Below are 23,657 nucleotides of genomic sequence, written 5' to 3'. Positions count from 1 at the left end.
GGGCGTGTGCGTGTGTGGGGGGGCGTGTGCGTGTGTGGGGGGGGCGTGTGCGTGTGGGGGCGTGTGCGTGTGGGGGCGTTGTGCGTGTGGGGGCGTGTGCGTGTGGGGGCGTGTGCGTGTGGGGGCGTGTGCGTGTGGGGGCGTGTGCGTGTGGGGGCGTGTGCGTGTGGGGGCGTGTGCGTGTGGGGGGCGTGTGCGTGTGTGGGGGCGTGTGTGTGTGGGGGCGTGTGTGTGTGTGTGTGTGTGGGGGCGTGTGTGTGTGTGTGGGGGCGTGTGTGTGTGTGGGGGCGTGTGTGTGTGTGGGGGCGTGTGTGTGTGGGGGCGTGTGTGTGTGTGGGGGCGTGTGTGTGTGGGGGCGTGTGTGTGTGTGTGGGGGCGTGTGTGGGCGTGTGGGCGTGTGTGGGCGTGTGGGGCGTGTGGGGGGTGTGGGTGTGGGGGCAGTTGATTCAAGGGCTGCAGAGATTGTAGTGTTGTATAAAGTTGCAGCATCATCTGCATCATGTAGAAATGCAATGTCTGTGAGAGGGAGAAGGGGACCGAGAAAGTGCGTGTAAATCAAGGTGTTTGATATCTCTGCGAGGGTATGAAAGTTTCTGGGGGGTGGGGGGGGAGTTGCCTACTTTGAGAAGAGAGGGAGGAGAATGTGAGTAGGTTGTGGTCAGACAGGGGGAGAAGCGAGTTAGAGAGTATAGATAGGGAACAGAGGCGAGTGAAGATGAGGTCCAGCGTGTGGCCATCTTTGTGAGTAGCTGCAGAAGACCATCGGGTGAGGCCGAAGGAGGAAGCGAGTGTCAGAAGTTTGGAGACAGATGAGTGGGAAGTGTCAATGGGGATGTTGAAATCACCCATGATGATGGTGGGGATGTCAGTGGAAAGGAAATATAGTAGCCAGGTGGTGAAAAAGAAAAAAAAAAAAAGGCAGTGGCTGGCCCTGGAGGGCGGTAAATGACAGCCAGCTGAAGGTTGGAGGGGGCGTAGGTGCGTACGGAGCGCACCTCAAAAGAGGGAAGAGTAACACAGGGTGGTAGTGGAATTGGTGTAAAGGAGGATTGGTCGGACAGGAGCAAACCAACTCCTCCACCATGCTCGTTACTGGGGCGGGGGGGGGGGTGTGAGAGAGTTGGAGACTACCATAAGAAAGTGCAGCAGGAGAGGCAGTGTCAGAAGGGGGAGAGGCAGGAGAGGCAGTGTCAGAAGGGGGAGAGGCAGAGAGACAGTGTCAGAAGGGGGAGAGGCAGGAGAGGCAGTGTCAGAAGGGGGAGAGGCAGGAGAGGCAGTGTCAGAAGGGGGAGAGGCAGGAGAGGCAGTGTCAGAAGGGGGAGAGGCAGGAGAGGCAGTGTCAGAAGGGGGAGAGGCAGGAGAGGCAGTGTCAGAAGGGGGAGAGGCAGGAGAGGCAGTGTCAGGAGAGGGCAGTGTCAGAAGGGGGAGAGGCAGGAGAGGCAGTGTCAGAAGGGGGTGAGGCAGGAGGCAGTGTCAGAAGGGGGTGAGGCAGGAGAGGCAGTGTCAGAAGGGGTGAGGCAGGAGAGGCAGTGTCAGAAGGGGTGAGGCAGGAGAGGCAGTGTCAGAAGGGGTGAGGCAGGAGAGGCAGTGTCAGAAGGGGTGAGCCAGGAGAGGGCAGTGTCAGAGGGGGTGAGCCAGAGAGGCAGTGTCAGAGGGGGTGAGCCAGGAGAGGCAGTGTCAGAGGGGGGTGAGCCAGGAGAGGCAGTGTCAGAGGGGGTGAGGCAGGAGAGGCAGGAGAGGCAGTGTCAGAGGGGGGTGAGCCAGGAGAGGCAGTGTCAGAGGGGGTGAGCCAGGAGAGGCAGTGTCAGAGGGGGTGAGCCAGGAGAGGCAGTGTCAGAGGGGGTGAGCCAGGAGAGGCAGTGTCAGAGGGGGGTGAGCCAGGAGAGGCAGTGTCAGAGGGGGGTGAGCAGGAGAGGCAGTGTCAGAGGGGGTGAGCCAGGAGGAGGCAGTGTCAGAGGGGGTGAGCCAGGAGAGGCAGTGTCAGAGGGGGTGAGCCAGGAGAGGCAGTGTCAGAGGGGGTGAGCCAGGAGAGGCAGTGTCAGAGGGGGTGAGCCAGGAGAGGCAGTGTCAGAGGGGGGTGAGCCAGGAGAGGCAGTGTCAGAGGGGGGTGAGCCAGGAGAGGCAGTGTCAGAGGGGGGGTGAGCCCAGGAGAGGCAGTGTCAGAGGGGGTGAGCCAGGAGAGGCAGTGTCAGAGGGGGTGAGCCAGGAGAGGCAGTGTCAGAGGGGGTGAGCCAGGAGAGGCAGTGTCAGAGGGGGGTGAGCCAGGAGAGGCAGTGTCAGAGGGGGTGAGCCAGGAGAGGCAGTGTCAGAGGGGGTGAGCCAGGAGAGGCAGTGTCCAGAGGGGGTGAGCCAGGAGAGGCAGTGTCAGAGGGGGTGAGCCAGGAGAGGCAGTGTCAGAGGGGGTGAGCCAGGAGAGGCAGTGTCAGAGGGGGTGAGCCAGGAGAGGCAGTGTCAGAGGGGGTGAGCCAGGTTTCTATGATGGCAAGATGGAAAGTTTATTAGTGATGAAAAGATCATGGATGTAGGATAGTTTGTTGCAGACAGAGCGAGCGTTCCATAGAGCTCCTGTTAATGGGACTGGGGGAGCGGGGGGCTGGGTATGAGGTTAGAGAGGTTGCGGAAATTTGTGATAGGTTGTGGATGAGGGTTTGAATGAAGTGACAATAGGGATGTGGTGAGGAGGACCAGGATTAGGAGAGATATCCCCAGCAGTGAGGAGTGTTAGTAGGTGGGAGCAGGAGAGGCCATGAGATGGTCGTGTGTGTGAGGGGAAGGTGAGATGGGTGGGGAGGATGGAGGGAGAGATTAATAGTTCATTACTGGGTTTAGGGATCAGAGGGGGCAGTCATTGCATCATACTTATATGGTGCAGATTTGTATTGGTATAGATGAAAAGTCTTGTGCAGACTTTTTAGTTGCCCCAATATAAACATACAAGTGCAATCAGCTGCGAAGGGGTGGGGTGCAGCAAGGACCTCTTGATCATGCAAAGAAGCCAGATGCAGCATCACATAGGCAGAATAAACAAAGGTCATAAAAGGAAGGTGGGGAACAAGGTGGGGAACGAAGGGGGGGGGGGGGGGGTCATGGGGGGGGGTCACAGTGAGAAGTTGGAGCATGCCAGGGAGATATTGAAGCAAAGAGAGAACAGGTCAGTAGCGTGGATGGTTTAACATACCAGGTATTGGCACACACAGCAAAGCAAAGGGGAGATTTCATTCAGTTCATGGGAAGGTGGAGTGGATGGTTTAACATACCAATGTAACGAGTAACCCGAATGTCTTACTATTCGCTACTCGCATGAGCAGTATTGCATTCAGGTTGTTACATAGCGAGTATTCCCCATTGACTTATTGCATACACTATTTGGAATGCATACGCGGGTATTGGACCGTACTTGTTACAAGTATCACAAATCTGAGTATTTAGAAACTCATTCATTATTAGTTTCCTTGTATAAAAGAAGAGCAAATATATTCCCCACACCCCGGTTTGAGGGGCAGGTCAGCATTCTGTAGTTGCCAGGCAGTTCTGAAAATGTACCTCCTGCCCACCAGGACCTTTGAATCTTTTTTTCGCAGTGCCCCTTTACTGCCGATTTTGTTTTTTTTGGGTCCCCTGCCTCTTTTTTGGAATAGCCGACCTGTTGTAACATCATTGTCGCAGAGTTATACATACACAAAGTTGCACAAGGCAAGAGTAGTCAAAAGAGGAGTCTGGGTGGAAGGCTCCAAATCCGGATGTGACCGCCCTATCAGGATTCTGAGAACTGATCCGTTGTAGTTTATACGCCCACGAAATGAATCCTAAAAACTAAAAGAAGCAAACTCTCAACCACATAACTCCTGTATGGTAGGGGATTCTTGTGGAGAAACGGTAGGGACACTACAGCAAAACTGGGCGATTTACGCAGATTAGATCCACTGCAGGAACTTTGTCCCGTTTCCTTGTGCCAATACAGAAGAATCATGTTGCCAAGTCGTATTGATCAGACAGCGAGTACCTAAAGCAAAAACAATGGTGGAGAGTATTGCACCATACTTGGAATTTCCTTTCACCTTTTTACAATATACAGTGTGTCCACCCATATCCTGTCCACCGCCATTAACTTGAGAACGGCGGCAGCTATAGGCATAGAAGTGGTGTCTAGGTATAGTAAAAGTAGCCATGCGCTACACAATGAGACCACCTATAGCGCTACCTGGTGGAATACAACAGAGTTAGCATTTTTATCTCGAAAACAGAACATGAGAGAGAAAAAAAGTGAATTACAAAGTTGTAGGGCATCATCAATTCAATAGGAATCGACACCTTACATACAGAAATGCTATGATTAGAAGGTGTAACACTCACAAGGCTGCGGACGTGAAGCGATACCTCATGGAGACCTTCCTACAAGTCATTGGGTATGGTGGCTGTGTGGAGTGGCCTCCACGCTCACCTGACCTGACCCCATTGGACTTCTTTCTGTGAGGGCACATCAAACAGCAGGTGTATGCGACCCCTCCACCAACATTGCAGGACCTACGACGACGTATCACAGATGCTTGTGCAAACGTGTCACCTACCATATTGCACAACGCGCAGCAAGATACAGTATGCTGTGCAGAGGCCAGATGTGCATTGCAGCTGACAGGGGCCACTCCGAGCATCAAAGTTAAATGAGCGCCATATGCATGACCAGCATTCAATGTTTTTTGGGGGGGGGGGGGTCCATGGGTTTCATATAATAATAATAATAATAATATAATATATAGCATTTCTGTATGCAAGGTGTTGATTCATATTGATGATACCCTACAATTTTAATTCACTTTTTTTCGCTCTCGTTCCGTTTGAGATAAAAATGCTAACTCCGTAGTTTTCCACCAGGTGGCGCTATAGGTGGTTTCATTGCATAGCGCATGGATACTTTACTATACCTAGACACCACTTCTATGCTATAGCTGCTGCCGTTCTCAAGTTAATGGCGGTGGACAGGATATGGGTGGACATACTATTGTACAGAAGTGTCTAAACTACAAATCATTCTGAAAAAAAAATAAATCCCTCGCATGGCTATATTTCTGAAGAAAAAAGGACATCAAACTCCAAAATAGATATTTATTAGCACAGGAATTACATATTAAAGTCCTTGCAAAAGGCAACATCATCTGACGTATAAGGAGCGGCCGCTCGATGTCAGCCACGCGTTTCATGATCTTGCAGTTGTGTACCAGCGCCGGCTTCCGTCACGTACAGAGACCCCCGTCATTCTCGCTGCACGGAATAGACGGTGTGGGGAAACCCATAATTGTGTTACAGCGTCTGGTAATGGAATGATGTACAGATCGTATACCAGGAGACTCCGCACACAGAGGCCGAGGTGAAATAATTCAATCTGGATAAAACATGGAAGTGATGGCCGTGACCTGATGAATCCTGTTAATCCAATAGGCATAATGAGCCGGCTGCACGTGAAGCGACGGGAGACAGGAGACGCCGGCACTGTGAGGTTTCGGAGGAAAGCCCCGAGGATCCAGCCCTGGGTGTGAGGATCGTGTCCACGTCAGGCCCTGATCGAAGGAAACAGAATTAAAAAAAAACCAAAAACTGCAAGAAACAATATACAAGGACAGGTGACGTCTCCCGCAGCTCTAAATCCACCTCCTCCAGCTTCGCCTAGGGGGTATTTACGTCATGCATTTAAAATGAATCTTCAAGATCCCACAAAGTGTTAATCTAGTCAGCAACATTGAGCTTTATAAGCTGCTAAAAGTCTGTTCAGATGTGATGGAGATGGCTGCAAATCCGCAGTAAAATCTCCGCTGTACAAGCCGATTTCACGCTTTATTTTTTGCAATGAGTGAAATCCTTGACTTTGTTTTATCCCGTCTTATGAAAGATATATAAAATTTGGAAGAGAACTTGAGCCCTGGATGGATGCCAACTGGGGCATCATTTAGGACTGTTTAAAGACCAGATACGGCGCCGCTAAAGGCGCCCCCCCCCCCCCCAAGACACCAGCGTCGCTAAAGGGCGCCCCCCCAAGACACCAGCGCTGAAAAAAAGCGCCCCCCCCAGACACAAGCGCCGCTAAAGGCGCCCCCCTGACACAAGCGCCGCTAAAGGCGCCCCCCCCTGACACAAGCGCCGCTAAAGGCGCCCCCCCCGACACAAGCGCCGCTAAAGGCGCCCCCCCCTGACACAAGCGCCGAAAAGAGGCGCCCCCCCCCAGACACAAGCGCCGAAAAGAGGCGCCCCCCCCCCAGACACAAGCGCCGCTAAAGGCGCCCCCCCTGACACAAGCGCCGCTAAAGGCGCCCCCCCCTGACACAAGCGCCGCTAAAGGCGCCCCCCCTGACACAAGCGCCGCTAGAGGCGCCCCCCCAGACACAAGCGCCGAAAAAAAAGGCGCCCCCCCCCAGACACAAGCGCAGTGCAGTTTTGCAGATTTAATCAATACTCTTTTCATAACAAAAGGGTTTTCCAATGCATAGCTGCTTATTGTGTTTGTAGTGCTCCAGAGTTCAGGACATCTTCTGATATGCAGCAATTGTACATTTTAACATTTGCTCAGTGATTAGACATATATTAATTATTTATTATTATATTATTAATTATTATACACACACACACACACACACACACACACACACACACACACACACACACACACACACACACACACACACACACACACACACACACAAAAAACAGCATCGTACTCGTACTGCCATGTCCACTGACCCATGCCCCTACCTGCGCGATTAGAAGGCCTAACATGACATCCATGCTTCCTTGTGTCAGGCAGACTAATTAAAAGAAATCAGCGGGAATGCCAGCAAATACGAGGCAGCCCACAGGGCTCCAGTCTGACAGCCACGGACTACAGTCCGGTGAATAGTGTTGCTCAACCCTGGCGGTTAGCACGGTCGGGTTGTAGGACTGAGGTCCTGGCTAGAAGGAGATTAGCAGCGTGGAAGGTCACGGGAAGAAAAAAAAAAAACAAAAAAAAACAAAAAAAAAAAAACACATGTTCAAGCACAGACACTGCTATGGTCTGAACGCGTCCATCCCACTCAGCTAAAGCGTTGGGAAATCATTGAAGTGTGAGAATCCATCAAGAACAGATAAAGTGAGGGTTTGCATTCTTGAAAATGGATTAAAAAAAAAAAAAATAAATAAATAAAATTTGACATTAAAAAGGGATCTTCCATTCTTGCCGGATGAATAAACTAGACTGGACGCATTAACGTGCCCTTACTCAAGACCCGCTTTCACTTACGAGATTCTCTGAACGCGCGTTTCTCCACGTATTTGACCTTCAGTTTTCTCTTGAATCTGCAGAAATAAAACAAATAGGTCGGATCTCAAGAAAACACAAACTTTACATTCTTTGGGACTTAAAGAAAAGGCTTAGCAAGTACAAGATCAGAAAAACGCATCTCAATGAGCGAGGAGCTTGTGCTTGCCAACAAATGGCATCTATTGTAGCGCAACCGCGTTCACTAGAGGGCTGAGCCGCAATACCAGACAGAACCCCTGGAGGAGAGAGGCGCTGTTGCAGAAGGAGAAGGGCTATTCTCATCAACAAACACTTTCGGTATGCAAAAATATATTTAAAATTGTAGACTGCCAAAGAGTCAGCCCATTTAGGCTGCTTTCACACATCCGTTTTTTGCCGTCCGGCACAAACCGGCAAAAGACGGATCCATTGCATCTGTTTTTTGATGGATCCGTTGTGCTACTGAGCACGTGCAGTTAAAAAAAAAAAAAAAAAAATCACATCAGTCTTTGGATTCCATCATATGCCGGATGATGGCGGATCCAGCGCCCATAGGCTTTCATTGTAACGCATGCCGCCATACGTTTTTTCGCCGGAGACAAACAGCAAGCAGCGTTCCATCCGGCCGCCGGATCACCTATTTAAGCCAAATTTGGCAAAAGCTGGATGCAACGCAAGACCATGCGGCACAATCCGGCGCCAATACAAGTCTATGGGGGAAAGAACGGATCCGGCGGCAACACAAGCTGGATCCGTTCTTTCCGGATTGTGCCGCACGGCAAAAAAACGGATGTGTGAAAGCAGTTTAACCTCTTCACGACAAGCACAAAAGCTTAAAATTGCTTAGTATCCATCTCCAATATCTGCTGCAATTAACATGTGACCTATGCCAGTAGATAGTCAAAAAAAACAAAAACAAAAAACAAACCTACTATGAATCCCAGCCAGGGCCAAGGGGTCAGCTAAGGTTGTCAGGGGCCACCACAGCTGCCAAAACAACCCACGGGACCCCTACGATGGTGTCCTCTACCAGTAATGGCCTCACTAGCTTCAGTCAATGATTGACAGTCCCTTTAAACCATTTTAAAATGCCATTGTCAGCACAGAATGACTATACAAAGTACAGGCGCTCCGTGCATCATGGAGAGGCCAAACCCTTCAGTGCATCTTCCCGCCTGCTTGTTTCCTTATTTATCTTTCCCCTTATGTCTTCCGTTATTCCCCCTCCTGCCACTGTTCGCCGTCCCCCTGTGTTGATTTACATAGATGAGGCCGCCGCCCTCATGTTACGCAAGGCTCCTGAAGTCTCGCGCATGCCCAGTGGCACTATCGCGGGACTGAGCACTGTTCAAATCGCGAGCGCCGGTGATGTAATTGCGCAGGCGCGAGATTATGGGCAGCGCTGTGATTGTCATCACCAGCGTCATCCAAGTACCCGCCCATAATCTCGTGCCCGCGGTAATAGGTAACGTGGATGATGTGGCCAGCGCTAGGGCAGAACGGTGGAGGCAGAGGGAAAAGCGCGGGCACGAGATTATGGGCGGGTACTTGATGACATTCACAGCGCCAGCCATAATCTCGCGCCTGCGCAATTTAATCACCGGCGCTCGCGATTTGAACAGCGCTCAGTGCCACTGCGCATGCGCGAGACCTCAGGAGCACTGCATAACATGAGGGCGGCGGCCACATCTATGTAAATCAACACAGTGGGACGGCGAACAGCGGCAGGAGGGGGAATAACGGAAGAAATACAGAAATACAGCCCGCCCCCGTGGCCAGCAAAGCTCATTAGCATACCAAAAGGTAATATTTTATGATGTGTTTATGTAGGTCTGAAAGGGGGGCCAGTAGCAAGAGGAACCTTTCTAGAATCCGGCCCAGGAGCTGCACAAGGGGATTCCTTTAGTTTCATGGCGAAAATTCTGGTGACAGGTTCCCTTTAAAAAGCTGCATTCCGAGCAAAATTCTGTTGCTTATGTTCCAGGAATAGCCGGCTTTGTAGCACTCCGCATTTCCCAGCTCAGAGCCCATTCCTTATACCGACACCCGATGTGTAATACGACACATTAGGAAGGGGTTTACGTTAAGAGTCCTTTTCTACACTTTGCGTGACATTTTTGTGTATCTAAAAATATGCAACGTGATGAGCAGAAGTTGTCCAATATATGGATTGGTATTCTATACCATACATTGCCGCAGATATGAGAGGCTGAATCTGCCATGTCAGGATTTACCTTGCAAGACCAACATTATTACATGCAATGAACACTCCCAGCTGAAGGAGGTTGTCCACTTTTACATTGATGACCTATCCTTCGGGGCACTTTGCACACTACGACATCGCAAGCCGATGCTAGCAATGCTGAGTGCGATAGTCCCCGCCCCAGATGCGATCTCTTGTGATAGCTGCCGTAGCGAACGATATCGCTACGGCAGCTTCACATGCACTCACCTGCCCTGCGACGTCGCCCCGCCTCCTTAAGGAAGCGGGTCGTGCGGCGTCATAGAGACGTCACACAGCAGGCGGCCAATAGAAGCGGAGGGTCGGAGATGAGCGGGACGTAAACATCCTGCCCACCTCCATCCTGCCGCATAGCCGGCGTGAGCCGCAGGAAGGAGATGTTCCTCGCTCCTGCGGCTTCACACACAGCGATGTGTGCTGCCGCAGGAACAACATCGTACCATCGGTATTCCCCAATTCATGGAAATGCCGGAGGCTACACCAATGATACGATAACGACGCTTTTTCCGCTCGTTAATCGTATCAAAAAAGATTTACACGCTACGATATCGACTGAGACGCCGGATGTGCGTCACTTTCGATTTTACCCCCATCGACATCGCAGCTGCGATGTCGTAGGGTGCAAAGAGCCCCTTAGGCTAGGTGATCAATGTCAGATTGGCACCACGATCAGCTGTCCTCTGTGCCGGCAGCAGGAGTCTGGAAATGCTCAGTCCTGGAGCTGCTTAGTCTTCTGATAGTGGCCACGGCCGCATACTCCACATCCGCCTCCTATTGTTCTGAATGGGAGGTGGATGTGCAGTACCCGGCCGCTATCAGAAGACGGAGCAGCTCCGGAACGGAGCGTGTCCGGTCACCTGCTGCCGCCACCGAGAACAACAGATCGGCGGGGGTGTGAAGTGTCAGACCTCAACTGATCAGACATTGATGACCTATCCTAAGGTTGGGCCATCAATGTAAAAGTAATAAACAAACTAATAACCATTAGGCAGGGACTTACACAGCTGATGGGCGCCCCCGCCCCCCATCACTTACTTTGCACGCTCCCTTGGTTCGATGAGGTTTCTCTTCTGGAAACTCTTAAACCGGTCTTTGGTGACGCTCCCCTCCGGCTGTAAGCAGACAACAATCTCCTGTTATTCCAGCGGTTTAATAAACAGATCAAATCCTGACAAAAGATAATCTGCTTCCAAAGTCCCCGCTCCCAAAATATACAGCAAAGTTTAAGCCTAGAGAAATGTCGTCCTAAATGGCCTAAACCCCGGCTTACCTTTAATTTCCGTAGTGAATCCGTCAGCTCGTCGCTCAGCAGGATGTCAATGTCGGGTTCCTGATACCTGTAAATAAGAGTTTATATCATAAAGTGTCCACATAAGACCCTGCGTCTTGTAGGACGCGCAGTCCTCTGCCCTCAGACCCCAGAGTAGGGTGACGCACCCAGCTCCGGGGCACCCAGTGTTGGCATCACATTTCCAGCAAAGCCGAAAATACTCGCAGCGCAAGGATGCGTCTCATCACCGGGCAGAGTCCTGACCCCACAGCATTGAAGGGGCTGATTCGAAAAGAATTGCTGACGTCAATCCAGTAGCAGCGCCGCACTGGATCACATGCACTAGTATTGCAAAGTAATCAGGGGCTCACATGTCAACTGCAGTGAGGTCCCCATAGATATCAGTCTACTGGTTTTGGCCGACTCCCCTAATAGGGGCCAAGCAATGTCATATTGTAGGAAAGGGTAGGGAGGTCCTGACGTCAATGTCAACTCAAGAGGTTCTTGTTTACCAAGAACAGATTCATCGACTTGGTGGCCGTGCCCCATTACACGAAGCATAATACCGCAACCATTACATGCTTGTTAGAGAAATAAGTGGACAATATGGCCACATGTGTCATAGCCCCTTAAGCCAGTTGGATAAAATTGGGAGTGGAGAGGTGGGGCCACCATCATGGACCAGTTGGCTATCAATCTTGCGGTCTAGGAAAACCACCTGACATTAACACCTTTCCTTCATGACAGGGCTCACCATGTAGAGTGGAAGCCATGCGCGGACGCAGGCTCGGGGGTGACAGGACAGAGGACACCGTCCGGCCCTACAATGTCCGCACCCACCACCGCAGCAACACTAGGTTCTGGGGAGGTGATTCCAGGGCCAAGTACCGCAACGTCTTGGCCAGGTAAGGGCCATTTCACACATGCGGCTTTTCGTCGGATTGCCGGTTCCGACGTACTCCAGTACAGTAGGATACAGTACAATGGCAGCATGACAAGCTCGGGTCACATGCTGTCATGTGACCCGGAAGTTGCCGCGCTGCCATTGTATCACACTGTATTGGAGTAATCAACGAAAAGCCGGATGTGTGAAACGGCCCTAAGCACTTCTTCCAACGCCGGGTCAGCCCTGGGACACCCAACACCGTCCAGCGTGAGGTCTCCCATCTAGGACAGGAAACCCAAAACTGATATGGAGAACCAGTACCGCCCTTTTATTTTAGTGGGGTTTACTGTCCTGGATGGGCGGACTCTCTCGCTGCTGGTGCTGTCATTGGGGGGGGGGGGGGGGGGGGGGGGGATGGAAAAAGTCCCATTCATCATAGCAAAAATCAGGTGCATCGGATTAACATTGGCCGCTACGGGTCAATTCATCTAAATAGGGCTTGGAGAAATAATTCAATTTCGATATTTGCAGGAGTGGATGGATCTGGCATGGATAATGACTGCTGTTCCTTATCAGTCGCTTTGCCCCCCTATAGAAAATCACCGACCCCACTTACTTCAGACGTCCGAGCCTCTTGGGCTGTAAGGCCTTCGCCTTCTGTTTCTCTCCCCGCAGTTTCTTGCGATTTGCGAGCTCATCTTGTCTGGACTTCAGGGAAGTCTGGATGGATTTCAGCTGGAACAAAGTCTGTCGCCGCAGTCTCTCCGTTTTCTCGGCATCTTGGCGGGCTTTCTGTAAAGATCAGAGTCATATTGAGATTTCCTGCTGAGCAGAAAAAGGGAAGGAGGGTCCCCCTGTAACTAAAAGGACAGCATGCAGAGATGCCACCAGATTGGGGGGGGGGGGGGGGGGGGCTTAGCAGGTTTTCTTTAAAAGGGGTATTCCGAAAGTCATAAATGGCCACCGGGAACATCAGACCCACTCTGATGTGGGAGAAAAAAAATCATGAAGACAGATTTAAAGGGAACCCGTCGTCAGGTGCAATATGCACTTAGAACCATGAGCAGTTCTGGGTGCATATTGCTAATCTTTGCATCTAGTAGCATAGATAAAGAGATCTGTAGAAAAAGTATTTCTAAAGATCTTTTTGCATATGCTAATGAGGCCAGCGACTAGTCCCAAGGGCATAACTTCCCCCGACTAGTCTGTCCTCTTAGCATAATAGCATGCCCAAAGGGGGTGTACTAACACGATACTTAATGCAGCATCAGCAGCGGTGGCGTGCGTACCTGCGTTCATTGTCTCCGCTGTTCAGACGTCCTTGGCACTTCCGGTCATGCACATTAGACCTCACTGAATTCGGGACACGTACACCCACCTAGCTTCATACTGTGCATAACCAAAGTGCTGGGAACTTCTAAACAGCAGAGACAGGTACGCACGTCACCGCTGGTGATTCTATATTGAATAGCATGTTAGTATGCCCCTGTGGGCGTGCTGCCATGCTAAGAGGAGGGCGGACTAGTCAGGGGAAGTAACGCCCTTGTGACTAGTCCCTGCGCTCTTTAGCATATCAAAGGATCTTTAGAAATACTGTACTTTTTCTAAAGATTTTTTTTATCTATGCCAGTGTATACAGGGACGGTTAGGCAGGGATTAGTAATATGCACCCAGAACTGCTCGTGGGTCTGCGTATACTGTATATTGCACCTGACAGGTTCCCTTTAATAACCGCTCTTATTAAGCCTTTGCTAATTACAGGGATTTTTTCCCCCTCTGCAAAAGGCTGGAAGAACGCATGGGAACTGGCAACTGCTTCCTACCCTCAGACCCCGGGGATGGAAACAGACCATAACCCCAGAGCACCCAAAGTTTGCATCACATTCCCAGCACGAAATGCAGGAAAGATCACAGCGCAAGGATGGATCTCATCACGGGGTAGGAAGGCAATGTGCCGGCAGACGAGGGGCTCCCGGTGGGGGGGCACACGGAGGGATCCCACGTACAGCAGCCTGTGCCATGCTCACAAAAACAGTTTTACAAAGAACATTGTTTTGCAATGGTGCCTTTAATCACAGCCTGTACAGGTCTAAAAACTATGCGCTTCAACTGCACAAGCCGTGCGCCTGTGAACTGCAAACTGCATGGCCTTTCCTTTAGCTCCTCCGCAGCACAAGAAGGTAAAGTCAGCGCCTTATAAACGGGCTGCAAATGTCAGATCAAGAGCAGCAGATCTGGAAGGTAATGGACTGTCTGCACAGTACTGAACCCATTCCACACAGGGAAGGTGCTGGCTTTGTATGCGGGTGCTGATGGCTCGGCACGGCAGCTGAGGGACCAAGTATACTGGAAAGGAAAGGAAAAGAGCGGGCGAACGAGGGAAGGAGGAAAAGAGCGGGCGAACGAGGGAAGGAGGAAAAGAGCGGGCGAACGAGGGAAGGAGGAAAAGAGCGGGCGAACGAGGGAAGGAGGAAAAGAGCGGGCGAACGAGGGAAGGAGGAAAAGAGCGGGAGAACGAGGGAAGGAGGAAAAGAGCGGGCGAACGAGGGAAGGAGGAAAAGAGCGGGCGAACGAGGGAAGGAGGAAAAGAGCGGGCGAACGAGGGAAGGAGGAAAAGAGCGGGCGAACGAGGGAAGGAGGAAAAGAGCGGGCGAACGAGGGAAGGAGGAAAAGAGCGGGCGAACGAGGGAAGGAGGAAAAGAGCGGGCGAACGAGGGAAGGAGGAAAAGAGCGGGCGAACGAGGGAAGGAGGAAAAGAGCGGGCGAACGAGGGAAGGAGGAAAAGAGCGGGCGAACGAGGGAAGGAGGAAAAGAGCGGGCGAACGAGGGAAGGAGGAAAAGAGCGGGCGAACGAGGGAAGGAGGAAAAGAGCGGGCGAACGAGGGAAGGAGGAAAGAAGGGAATTTTGTTTACTTACCGTAAATTCCTTTTCTTCTAGCTCCTATTGGGAGACCCAGACAATTGGGTGTATAGCTTCTGCCTCCGGAGGCCACACAAAGTATTACACTTTAAAAAGTGTAACCCCTCCCCTCTGCCTATACACCCTCCCGTGCATCACGGGCCCATCAGTTTTGGTGCCAAAGCAGGAAGGAGGAAACTTATAAATTGGTCTAAGGTAAATTCAATCCGAAGGATGTTCGGAGAACTGAAACCATGACCCAAAAGAACAATTCAACATGAACAACATGTGTACACAAAAGAACAAACAGCCCGAAGGGAACAGGGGCGGGTGCTGGGTCTCCCAATAGGAGCTAGAAGAAAAGGAATTTACGGTAAGTAAACAAAATTCCCTTCTTTGTCGCTCCATTGGGAGACCCAGACAATTGGGACGTCCAAAAGCAGTCCCTGGGTGGGTAAAAGAATACCTCGATAAAAAGAGCCGAAAACGGCCCCCTCTTACAGGTGGGCAACTGCCGCCTGAAGGACTCGCCTACCTAGGCTGGCATCTGCCGAAGCATAGGCCTGCACCTGATAGTGTTTCGTGAAAGTGTGCAGACTCGACCAGGTAGCCGCCTGACACACCTGCTGAGCCGTAGCCTGGTGCCGCAGTGCCCAGGATGCACCTACGGCTCTGGTAGAATGGGCTTTCAGCCGTGAAGGAATCGGAAGCCCAGAAGAACGGTAGGCTTCAAGAATCGGTTCCTTGATCCACCGAGCCAAGGTTGACTTGGAAGCCTGCGACCCCTTACGCTGGCCAGCGACAAGGACAAAGAGCGCATCAGAACGGCGCAGGGGCGCCGTGCGAGAAATGTAGAGCCAGAGTGCTCTCACCAGATCTAGCAAGTGCACATCCTTTTCACATTGGTGAACTGGATGAGGGCAAAAAGAAGGTAAGGAGATATCCTGATTGAGATGAAAAGGGATACCAACTTATGGAGAAATTCCGGGACCGGACGCAGAACCACCTTATCCTGGTGAAACACCAGGAAGGGGGCTTTGCATGACAGCGCTGCTAGCTCAGACACTCTCCGAAGTGATGTGACTGCCACAAGGAAGGCCACCTTCTGCGAAAGGCGTGATAGAGATAACCCTGAGGACGCTAGGAGCCAGGACTCAATGGCCACACAGTCAGGTTGAGGGCCGCAGAATTCAGATGGAAAAATGGCCCTTGAGACAGCAAGTCTGGTCGGTCTGGGAGTGCCCACGGTTGACCCACCGTGAGGTGCCACAGATCCGGGTACCACGACCTCCTCGGCCAGTCTGGAGCGACGAGGATGGCGCGGCGGCAGTCGGACCTGATCTTGCGTAACACTCTGGGCAGTAGTGCCAGAGGAGGAAATACATAAGGCAGTCGAAACTGCGACCAATCCTGAACTAATGCGTCCGCCGCCAGAGCTCTGTGATCTTGAGACAGTGCCATGAATGCCGGGACTTTGTTGTTGTGCCGAGACGCCATGAGGTCGACGTCCGGCATTCCCCAGCGGCAACAGATCTCTTGAAACACGTCCGGGTGAAGAGACCATTCCCCTGCGTCCATGCCCTGGCGACTGAGAAAGTCTGCTTCCCAGTTTTCTACGCCCGGGATGTGAACTGCGGAGATGGTGGAGGCTGTGGCTTCCGCCCACAGCAGAATCCGCCGAACTTCTTGGAAGGCTTGACGACTGCGTGTGCCGCCCTGGTGGTTGATGTACGCGACCGCCGTGGCGTTGTCCGACTGTATTCGGATCTGCCTGCCCTCCAGCCACCGCTGGAACGCCCTTAGGGCTAGATACACTGCCCTTATTTCCAGAACCTTGATCTGAAGGGAGGACTCTGTCGGAGTCCAGGTTCCCTGAGCCCTGTGGTGGAGGAAGACCGCTCCCCACCCTGACAGACTCGCGTCCGTCGTGACCACAGCCCAGGATGGGGGCAGGAAGGATTTTCCCTTCGACAAAGAAGTGGGAAGAAGCCACCATTGAAGAGAGGTTTTGGCTGCCAGTGAAAGACGTTCCTGTCTAGGGACGTCGACCTCCTGTCCCATTTGCGGAGAATGTCCCATTGAAGTGGACGCAGATGAAACTGCGCAAAGGGAACTGCCTCCATTGCTGCCACCATCTTCCCTAGGAAGTGCATGAGGCGCCTCAAGGGGTGTGACTGGGCCCGAAGGAGAGAGTGCACCCCTGTCTGCAGCGAACGCTGTTTGTCCAGAGGAAGCTTCACTATCGCTGAGAGAGTATGAAACTCCATCCCGAGGTAAGTCAGTGATTGGGTCGGTGTCAATTTTGACTTTGGGAAATTGATGATCCACCCGAACCTCTGGAGAGTCTCCAGAGCAATGGTCAGGCTGTGTTGACATGCCCCCCGGGAGGGTGCCTTGACTAGAAGATCGTCTAAGTAAGGGATCACCGAGTGTCCCTGAGAGTGTAGGACCGCCACCATTGCTGCCATGACCTTGGTGAGACCCGTGGGGCTGTCGCCAGGCCGAAAGGCAGTGCCACGAACTGAAGGTGTTCGTCCCCGATGGCGAAACGCAGGAAGCGTTGATGCTCTGGTGCAATCGGCACATGGAGATAAGCATCCCTGATGTCGATTGATGCTAGGAAGTCTCCTTGGGACATCGAGGCGATGACAGAGCGGAGAGATTCCATCCGGAACCGTCTGGTTCTCACGTGTCTGTTGAGCAGTTTGAGGTCCAGAACGGGACGGAATGATCCGTCCTTTTTTGGCACCACGAACAAGTTGGAGTAAAAACCGCGACCACGTTCTTGAAGGGGAACGGGGATCACAACTCCTTCTGCCTTCAGAGTGTTCACCGCCTGAAAAAGTGCATCGGCTCGCTCGGGGGGCGGAGATGTTCTGAAGAAACGAGTCGGAGGACGAGAACTGAGCTCTATCCTGTAACCGTGAGACAGAATGTCTCTCACCCATCGGTCTTGGACATGTGGCCACCAGGCGTCGCAAAAGCGGGAGAGCCTGCCACCGACCGAGGATGCGGTTTGGGGAGGCCGAAAGTCTTGAGGCCGCCTTTGGGGCGGCTCCTCCGGCGGTCTTTTTAGGATGTGACTTACACCGCCATGCAGAAGAGTTCCTCTGGCCCTTCTCTGACCTGTTGGACGTGGAGGAATGGGGCTTGGCTGAGGGCCGAAAGGACCGAAACCTGGGTTGTATCTTTCGCTGCTGAGGCCTGTTTGGTTTGGACTGGGGTAAGGACGAGTCCTTTCCCTTGGATTGTTTAATAATTTCGTCCAATTGCTCGCCAAACAAACGGTCGCCAGAAAATGGCAAACCGGTTAAGAACTTCTTGGAAGCAGAGTCTGCCTTCCATTCGCGTAGCCACATGGCCCTGCGGACTGCCACCGAATTGGCAGATGCTACCGCTGTATGGCTCGCAGAGTCCAGGACGGCGTTCATGGCGTAGGACGAAAAAGCCGACGCCTGAGAAGTCAAAGACACAACCTGCGGAGTAGAGGTACGTGTGACCGCATTAATCTCAGACAGACAAGCTGAGATAGCTTGGAGTGCCCACACGGCTGCGAATGCCGGAGCAAAAGACGCGCCTATGGCTTCATAGATGGATTTCATCAGGAGCTCCATTTGCCTGTCAGTGGCATCCTTGAGCGATGAGCCATCTGCCACTGATACTACGGATCTAGCCGCCAGTCTAGAGACTGGAGGATCCACCTTGGGACACTGAGCCCAACCCTTAACTACGTCAGGGGGGGAAGGGGTAACGTGTGTCATTAAGGCGCTTAGTAAAGTGCTTGTCCGGAAATGCTCTGTGCTTCTCTGAAGTTCGAGTGATCGAAAACGCACTCCGTGTACGTTTGGGAAACCTAAACTGGTGTTTCTCCTGCTGTGAAGCGGACTCCTCTATAGGTGGAGTTGGAGGAGAAAGTTCTAGCACCTGGTTGATGGACGCTATAAGGTCATTTACTATGGCGTCCCCTTCAGGTGTATCAAGATTGAGAGTAACGTCAGGGTCAGAGCCCTGAGCTGCGACCTCCGCTTCATCCTCCAGAGAGTCCTCATGCTGAAACCCTGAGCACCGTGATGAAGGCGAGGAAGGTTCCCAGCGAGCCCGCTTAGGCGGTCTGGGACTGCGGTCCGTGTCGGAGTCCTCACCGTGGGACCTAGGTGTCACCCCAGGAGCACTTTGCTGCGCCGACCGAGGGGGGCCTGGGGGTGATGAACTGCCCTGGGCCTGTGATACCGGTCTGGACTGCAAGGCTTCTAGTATCTTAGCAGACCATCTGTCCATAGACTGAGCCATGGATTGTGAAAGCGACTCAGAGAGTTTCTCAGCCAAAACTGCAAACTCTGTCCCTGCCACCTGGACAGTGGAAGCCGGCGGTTCTACCTGAGCCGAGGGTCCCACCAGTGCCCGAGGCTCCGGCTGAGTGAGTGCCACAGGGGCCGAGCATTGCACACAGTGAGGGTAGGTGGAACCTGCAGGTAACATAGCCGCACAAGAGGTACAGGTTGCAAAATAAGCCTGTGCCTTGGCACCCTTGCTCACTTCGGCACCCAAGGGGGCCAGCACCTTAACCGGTGCGGCTTACCGACCGCCCAAAGCGGTTGTGTGACCAGCAGATTCCCCGCCTGGGCCTCCCAGAGCTGTAGAGCTCGTTCTGAATTCCTCCACCGGCAGAAGTGATTGTAACAATGGCTGCCAGAGTTCTCAGGGGAGGAGGGAGCCGTGGGCGGTGACTAATAAAGTGCGGGAATCTGGTGCCCCTCAGTGCTCAGTGAGGGGGGAGGAGGATACCTAAGTATGCTCCAGCCCTCACTGCCGACGTCTAGTCGAGCGTCCCGCCCTTACCCCTGACTGGCAGGCCCGGGGGCGGGAGTTATGGTACTAGGCCGCAGAAGCCGGGGACTAAATTTAATAACGCGGCCGGCAAACAGGCGCGGTCGGCGCGGTAGTCCCGGCGTCACAAAAAAACAGCAGCCGCTGCAGCGTCTGTTACACAGGCGCTCCATGCGCCGTCCCCAAGGGGACACAGAGTACCTCTTAGAAGCAGGGCCTGTCCCTGATGATACCCAGTCTCCTGTCCGTCAGATTCCCCCAGGGGCTGCGGAGGGAGCCCGGTCCCAGTGCATGGTGACCGGTTAGGATCCCACTTCTCCCAGAGCCTCTAAGGGATGGGGAAGGAAAAACGGCATGTGGCTCCAGCCTTTGTACCCGCAATGGGTACCTCAACCTTAACAGCACCGCCGACCTTAGTGGGGTGAGAAGGGAGCATGCCGGGGGCCCTGTGGGGGCCCTCTTTTCTTCCATCCGATAAAATCAGCAGCTACTGCTGACTAAATGTGGAGCTTGCGTGAATGTGTGCCTCCTTCAACACAAAGCATAAAACTGATGGGCCCGTGATGCACGGGAGGGTGTATAGGCAGAGGGGAGGGACTTTGTGTGGCCTCCGGAGGCAGAAGCTATACACCCAATTGTCTGGGTCTCCCAATGGAGCGACAAAGAAAGAGCGGGCGAACGAGGGAAGGAGGAATAGAGCGGGCGAACGAGGGAAGGAGGAATAGAGCGGGCGAACGAGGGAAGGAGGAATAGAGCGGGCGAACGAGGGAAGGAGGAATAGAGCGGGCGAACGAGGGAAGGAGGAATAGAGCGGGCGAACGAGGGAAGGAGGAATAGAGCGGGCGAACGAGGGAAGGAGGAATAGAGCGGGCGAACGAGGGAAGGAGGAATAGAGCGGGCGAACGAGGGAAGGAGGAATAGAGCGGGCGAACGAGGGAAGGAGGAATAGAGCGGGCGAACGAGGGAAGGAGGAATAGAGCGGGCGAACGAGGGAAGGAGGAATAGAGCGGGCGAACGAGGGAAGGAGGAATAGAGCGGGCGAACGAGGGAAGGAGGAATAGAGCGGGCGAACGAGGGAAGGAGGAATAGAGCGGGCGAACGAGGGAAGGAGGAATAGAGCGGGCGAACGAGGGAAGGAGGAATAGAGCGGGCGAACGAGGGAAGGAGGAATAGAGCGGGCGAACGAGGGAAGGAGGAATAGAGCGGGCGAACGAGGGAAGGAGGAATAGAGCGGGCGAACGAGGGAAGGAGGAATAGAGCGGGCGAACGAGGGAAGGAGGAATAGAGCGGGCGAACGAGGGAAGGAGGAATAGAGCGGGCGAACGAGGGAAGGAGGAATAGAGCGGGCGAACGAGGGAAGGAGGAATAGAGCGGGCGAACGAGGGAAGGAGGAATAGAGCGGGCGAACGAGGGAAGGAGGAATAGAGCGGGCGAACGAGGGAAGGAGGAATAGAGCGGGCGAACGAGGGAAGGAGGAATAGAGCGGGCGAACGAGGGAAGGAGGAATAGAGCGGGCGAACGAGGGAAGGAGGAATAGAGCGGGCGAACGAGGGAAGGAGGAATAGAGCGGGCGAACGAGGGAAGGAGGAATAGAGCGGGCGAACGAGGGAAGGAGGAATAGAGCGGGCGAAAGAGGGAAGGAATAGAGCGGGCGACAGAGGGAAGGAATAGAGCGGGCGACAGAGGGAAGGAATAGAGCGGGCGACAGAGGGAAGGAATAGAGCGGGCGAAAGAGGGAAGGAATAGAGCGGGCGAAAGAGGGAAGGAATAGAGCGGGCGAAAGAGGGAAGGAAAAAAAGAGAATTGTTTACTTACCGTAAATTCTTTTTCTTATAGTTCCGTATTGGGAGACCCAGACATTGTGTGTATAGCTTCTGCCTCCAGAGGACACACAAAGTACTACACTCAAAAGTGTAGCTCCTCCCTCTGAGCTTATACACCCCCTGGAGAACCAGATCTAGCCAGTTTAGTGCAAAAGCTGAAGGAGAATAGCCACCCACAAGAAAAGACAGAGCAAGAACCGGAACAACCTGAGAATCTGTCCACGACAACAGCCGGTGATAACACGCGGAACAAGAAACTGCCAACAGGCAACAGGGAGGGAGCTGGGTCTCCCAATACGGAACTATAAGAAAAAGAATTTACGGTAAGTAAACAAAATTCTCTTTTTCTTTATCGTTCCTATGGGAGACCCAGACATTGGGACGTCTCAAAGCTGTCCATGGGTGGGAATAAACAGAAAAACTAAGAAGTAGGCGGAGCCTAACTTCACAAATGGGCGACAGCCGCCTGAAGGATGCGTCTGCCCAAGCTCGCATCTGCCGAAGCATGAGCATGCACTTGGTAGTGCTTTGAAAAGGTATGCAGGCTAGTCCAAGTGGCAGCCTGACAGACTTGCTGAGCCGTAGCCTGGTGCCTAAAAGCCCAAGAGGCACCGACAGCTCTGGTCGAGTGTGCCTTGATCCCCGGCGGGGGAGGCACCTGAGAACACTGGTAGGCATCCGAAATGGTCGACCTAATCCAACGGGCTAAGGTCGGCTTAGACACAGAGGCCTTTACGCCGACCTGTGGTTAGCACAAAAAGAGAGGCGCACCGCCTAAGAGCAGCGGTGCGAGACACATAGATCCGGAGAGCACGCACCAGATCCAGAGTATGCAACGCTTTTTCAAAGCGATGAACAGGAGCCGGACAATAGGAAAGTAGGGTAATGTCCTGGTTAAGGTGGAAAGGAGAAACCACCTTAGGGAGAAAGTCCGGAGTCGGACGTAGAACCACCTTGTCTTGATGAAAAAACAAAAGGTGACTCCGAAGAGAGCGCAGCCAAATCAGAGACTCTCCTGAGAGAAGTTATGGCCACTAGAAAGACCACTTTCTGTGAAAGACGAAACAAAGAAACCTCCCTAAGAGGCTCAAAGGGGGGTTTCTGCAAAACCGTGAGAACCAAATTGAGGTCCCAGGGATCCAAGGGCCGCCGTTAAGGCGGAATGATGTGAGACGCACCTTGCATAAAAGGTGCGGACCTGAGCCAGCCGGGCGATACGCTGCTGGAACAGCACTGACAGAGCCGAGACTTGTCCCTTGAGAGAGTTGAGGGACAGTCCCAGCTGCAGACCGGACTGTAGAAAAGACAGAAGGGTCGGCAAGGAAAAAGGCCAAGTAGGATGGCCGGAAGAGCTACACCAGGACAGGAAAATGTTCCAAGTCCTGTGATAGATCTTGGCCGAGGAAGACTTCCGGGCCCGAGTCATAGTGGAGATGACTTCAGGAGGAATACCAGAAGCCGTCAAGATCCAGGACTCAAGAGCCACGCCGTCAATCTGAGAGCCGCAGAATTCTGGCGGAAAAACGGACCTTGTGAGAGAAGGTCTGGACGGTCCGGAAGATGCCACGGCACCTCTACGGACAGATGGAGCAGGTCTAGATACCAAGCTCGCCTGGGCCAGTCCGGAGCAATGAGTATGACCCGACGGCCCTCCATTCTGATCTTGCGCAGGACTCTGGGCAAGAGAGCTAGAGGGAGAAACACGTAGGACAGACGAAACTGGGACCAGTCCTGGACCAGAGCGTCCGCTGCGAAGGCCTGAGGATCGTGGGAGCGAGCCACGTAAATCGGAACCTTGTTGTTGTGACGGGATGCCATTAGGTCCACGTCCAGAGTGCCCCACTTGCGGCAGATTGACTGAAACACTGCCGGATGCAGGGACCACTCTCCACTGTCCACGGTTTGACGGCTGAGATAATCTGCCTCCCAGTTTTCCACCCCTGGGATGTGGACTGCGGATATGGTGGACTTGGAGTCCTCCGTCCATTGAAGGATGCGTTGTACCTCCAACATTGCCAGGTGGCTGCGTGTCCCGCCCTGGTGATTGATGTAGGCAACCGCTGTCGCGTTGTCTGACTGGACTCGGATGTGCTTGCCCGCCAATAGGTGGTGAAAAGCTAGGAGAGCCAGGAGCACGGCTCTGGTTTCCAGCACATTGATCGAGAGGGCTGACTCGGACGGAGTCCAAGTGCCCTGAGCTCGGTGGTGGAGACATACCGCTCCCCAGCCGGATAGACTGGCATCCGTGGTGAGGATCACCCAGGACGGAGCCAGGAAGGAGCGTCCCTGAGACAGAGAGAGGGGCCAAAGCCACCACTGAAGAGAGCTCCTAGTCTGTGGCGACAGAGCCACTAACCTGTGCAAGGAGGAAGGCTGCTTGTCCCAACAGCGGAGAATGTCCAGCTGCAGAGGACGCAGATGGAATTGGGCAAAGGGAACAGCC

At 53.2% G+C, this 23,657-nt stretch overlaps 1 protein-coding gene across 1 annotated transcript in view; it reads right to left on the bottom strand.

Moving 5' to 3' along the window:
• Positions 1-7,259: 7,259 nt before the first annotated feature.
• Positions 7,260-23,657, bottom strand: part of NOP53 (NOP53 ribosome biogenesis factor) — a 70,013-nt gene continuing 53,615 nt past the window's right edge. The window contains exons 9-12 of the mRNA XM_075324845.1: positions 12,282-12,457; positions 10,780-10,846; positions 10,545-10,621; positions 7,260-7,323 (exon numbers count right to left, since the gene is read on the bottom strand). Coding sequence (XP_075180960.1) covers positions 7,260-7,323; positions 10,545-10,621; positions 10,780-10,846; positions 12,282-12,457 — 384 coding nt within the window. The remainder of the gene's footprint in view (positions 7,324-10,544; positions 10,622-10,779; positions 10,847-12,281; positions 12,458-23,657) is intronic.

The sequence above is a fragment of the Anomaloglossus baeobatrachus genome, chromosome 9 (genome assembly GCF_048569485.1).
Source record: "Anomaloglossus baeobatrachus isolate aAnoBae1 chromosome 9, aAnoBae1.hap1, whole genome shotgun sequence".
Lineage (NCBI taxonomy): Eukaryota > Metazoa > Chordata > Amphibia > Anura > Aromobatidae > Anomaloglossus > Anomaloglossus baeobatrachus.
This window is presented reverse-complemented; position numbering and strand designations above follow the sequence as displayed.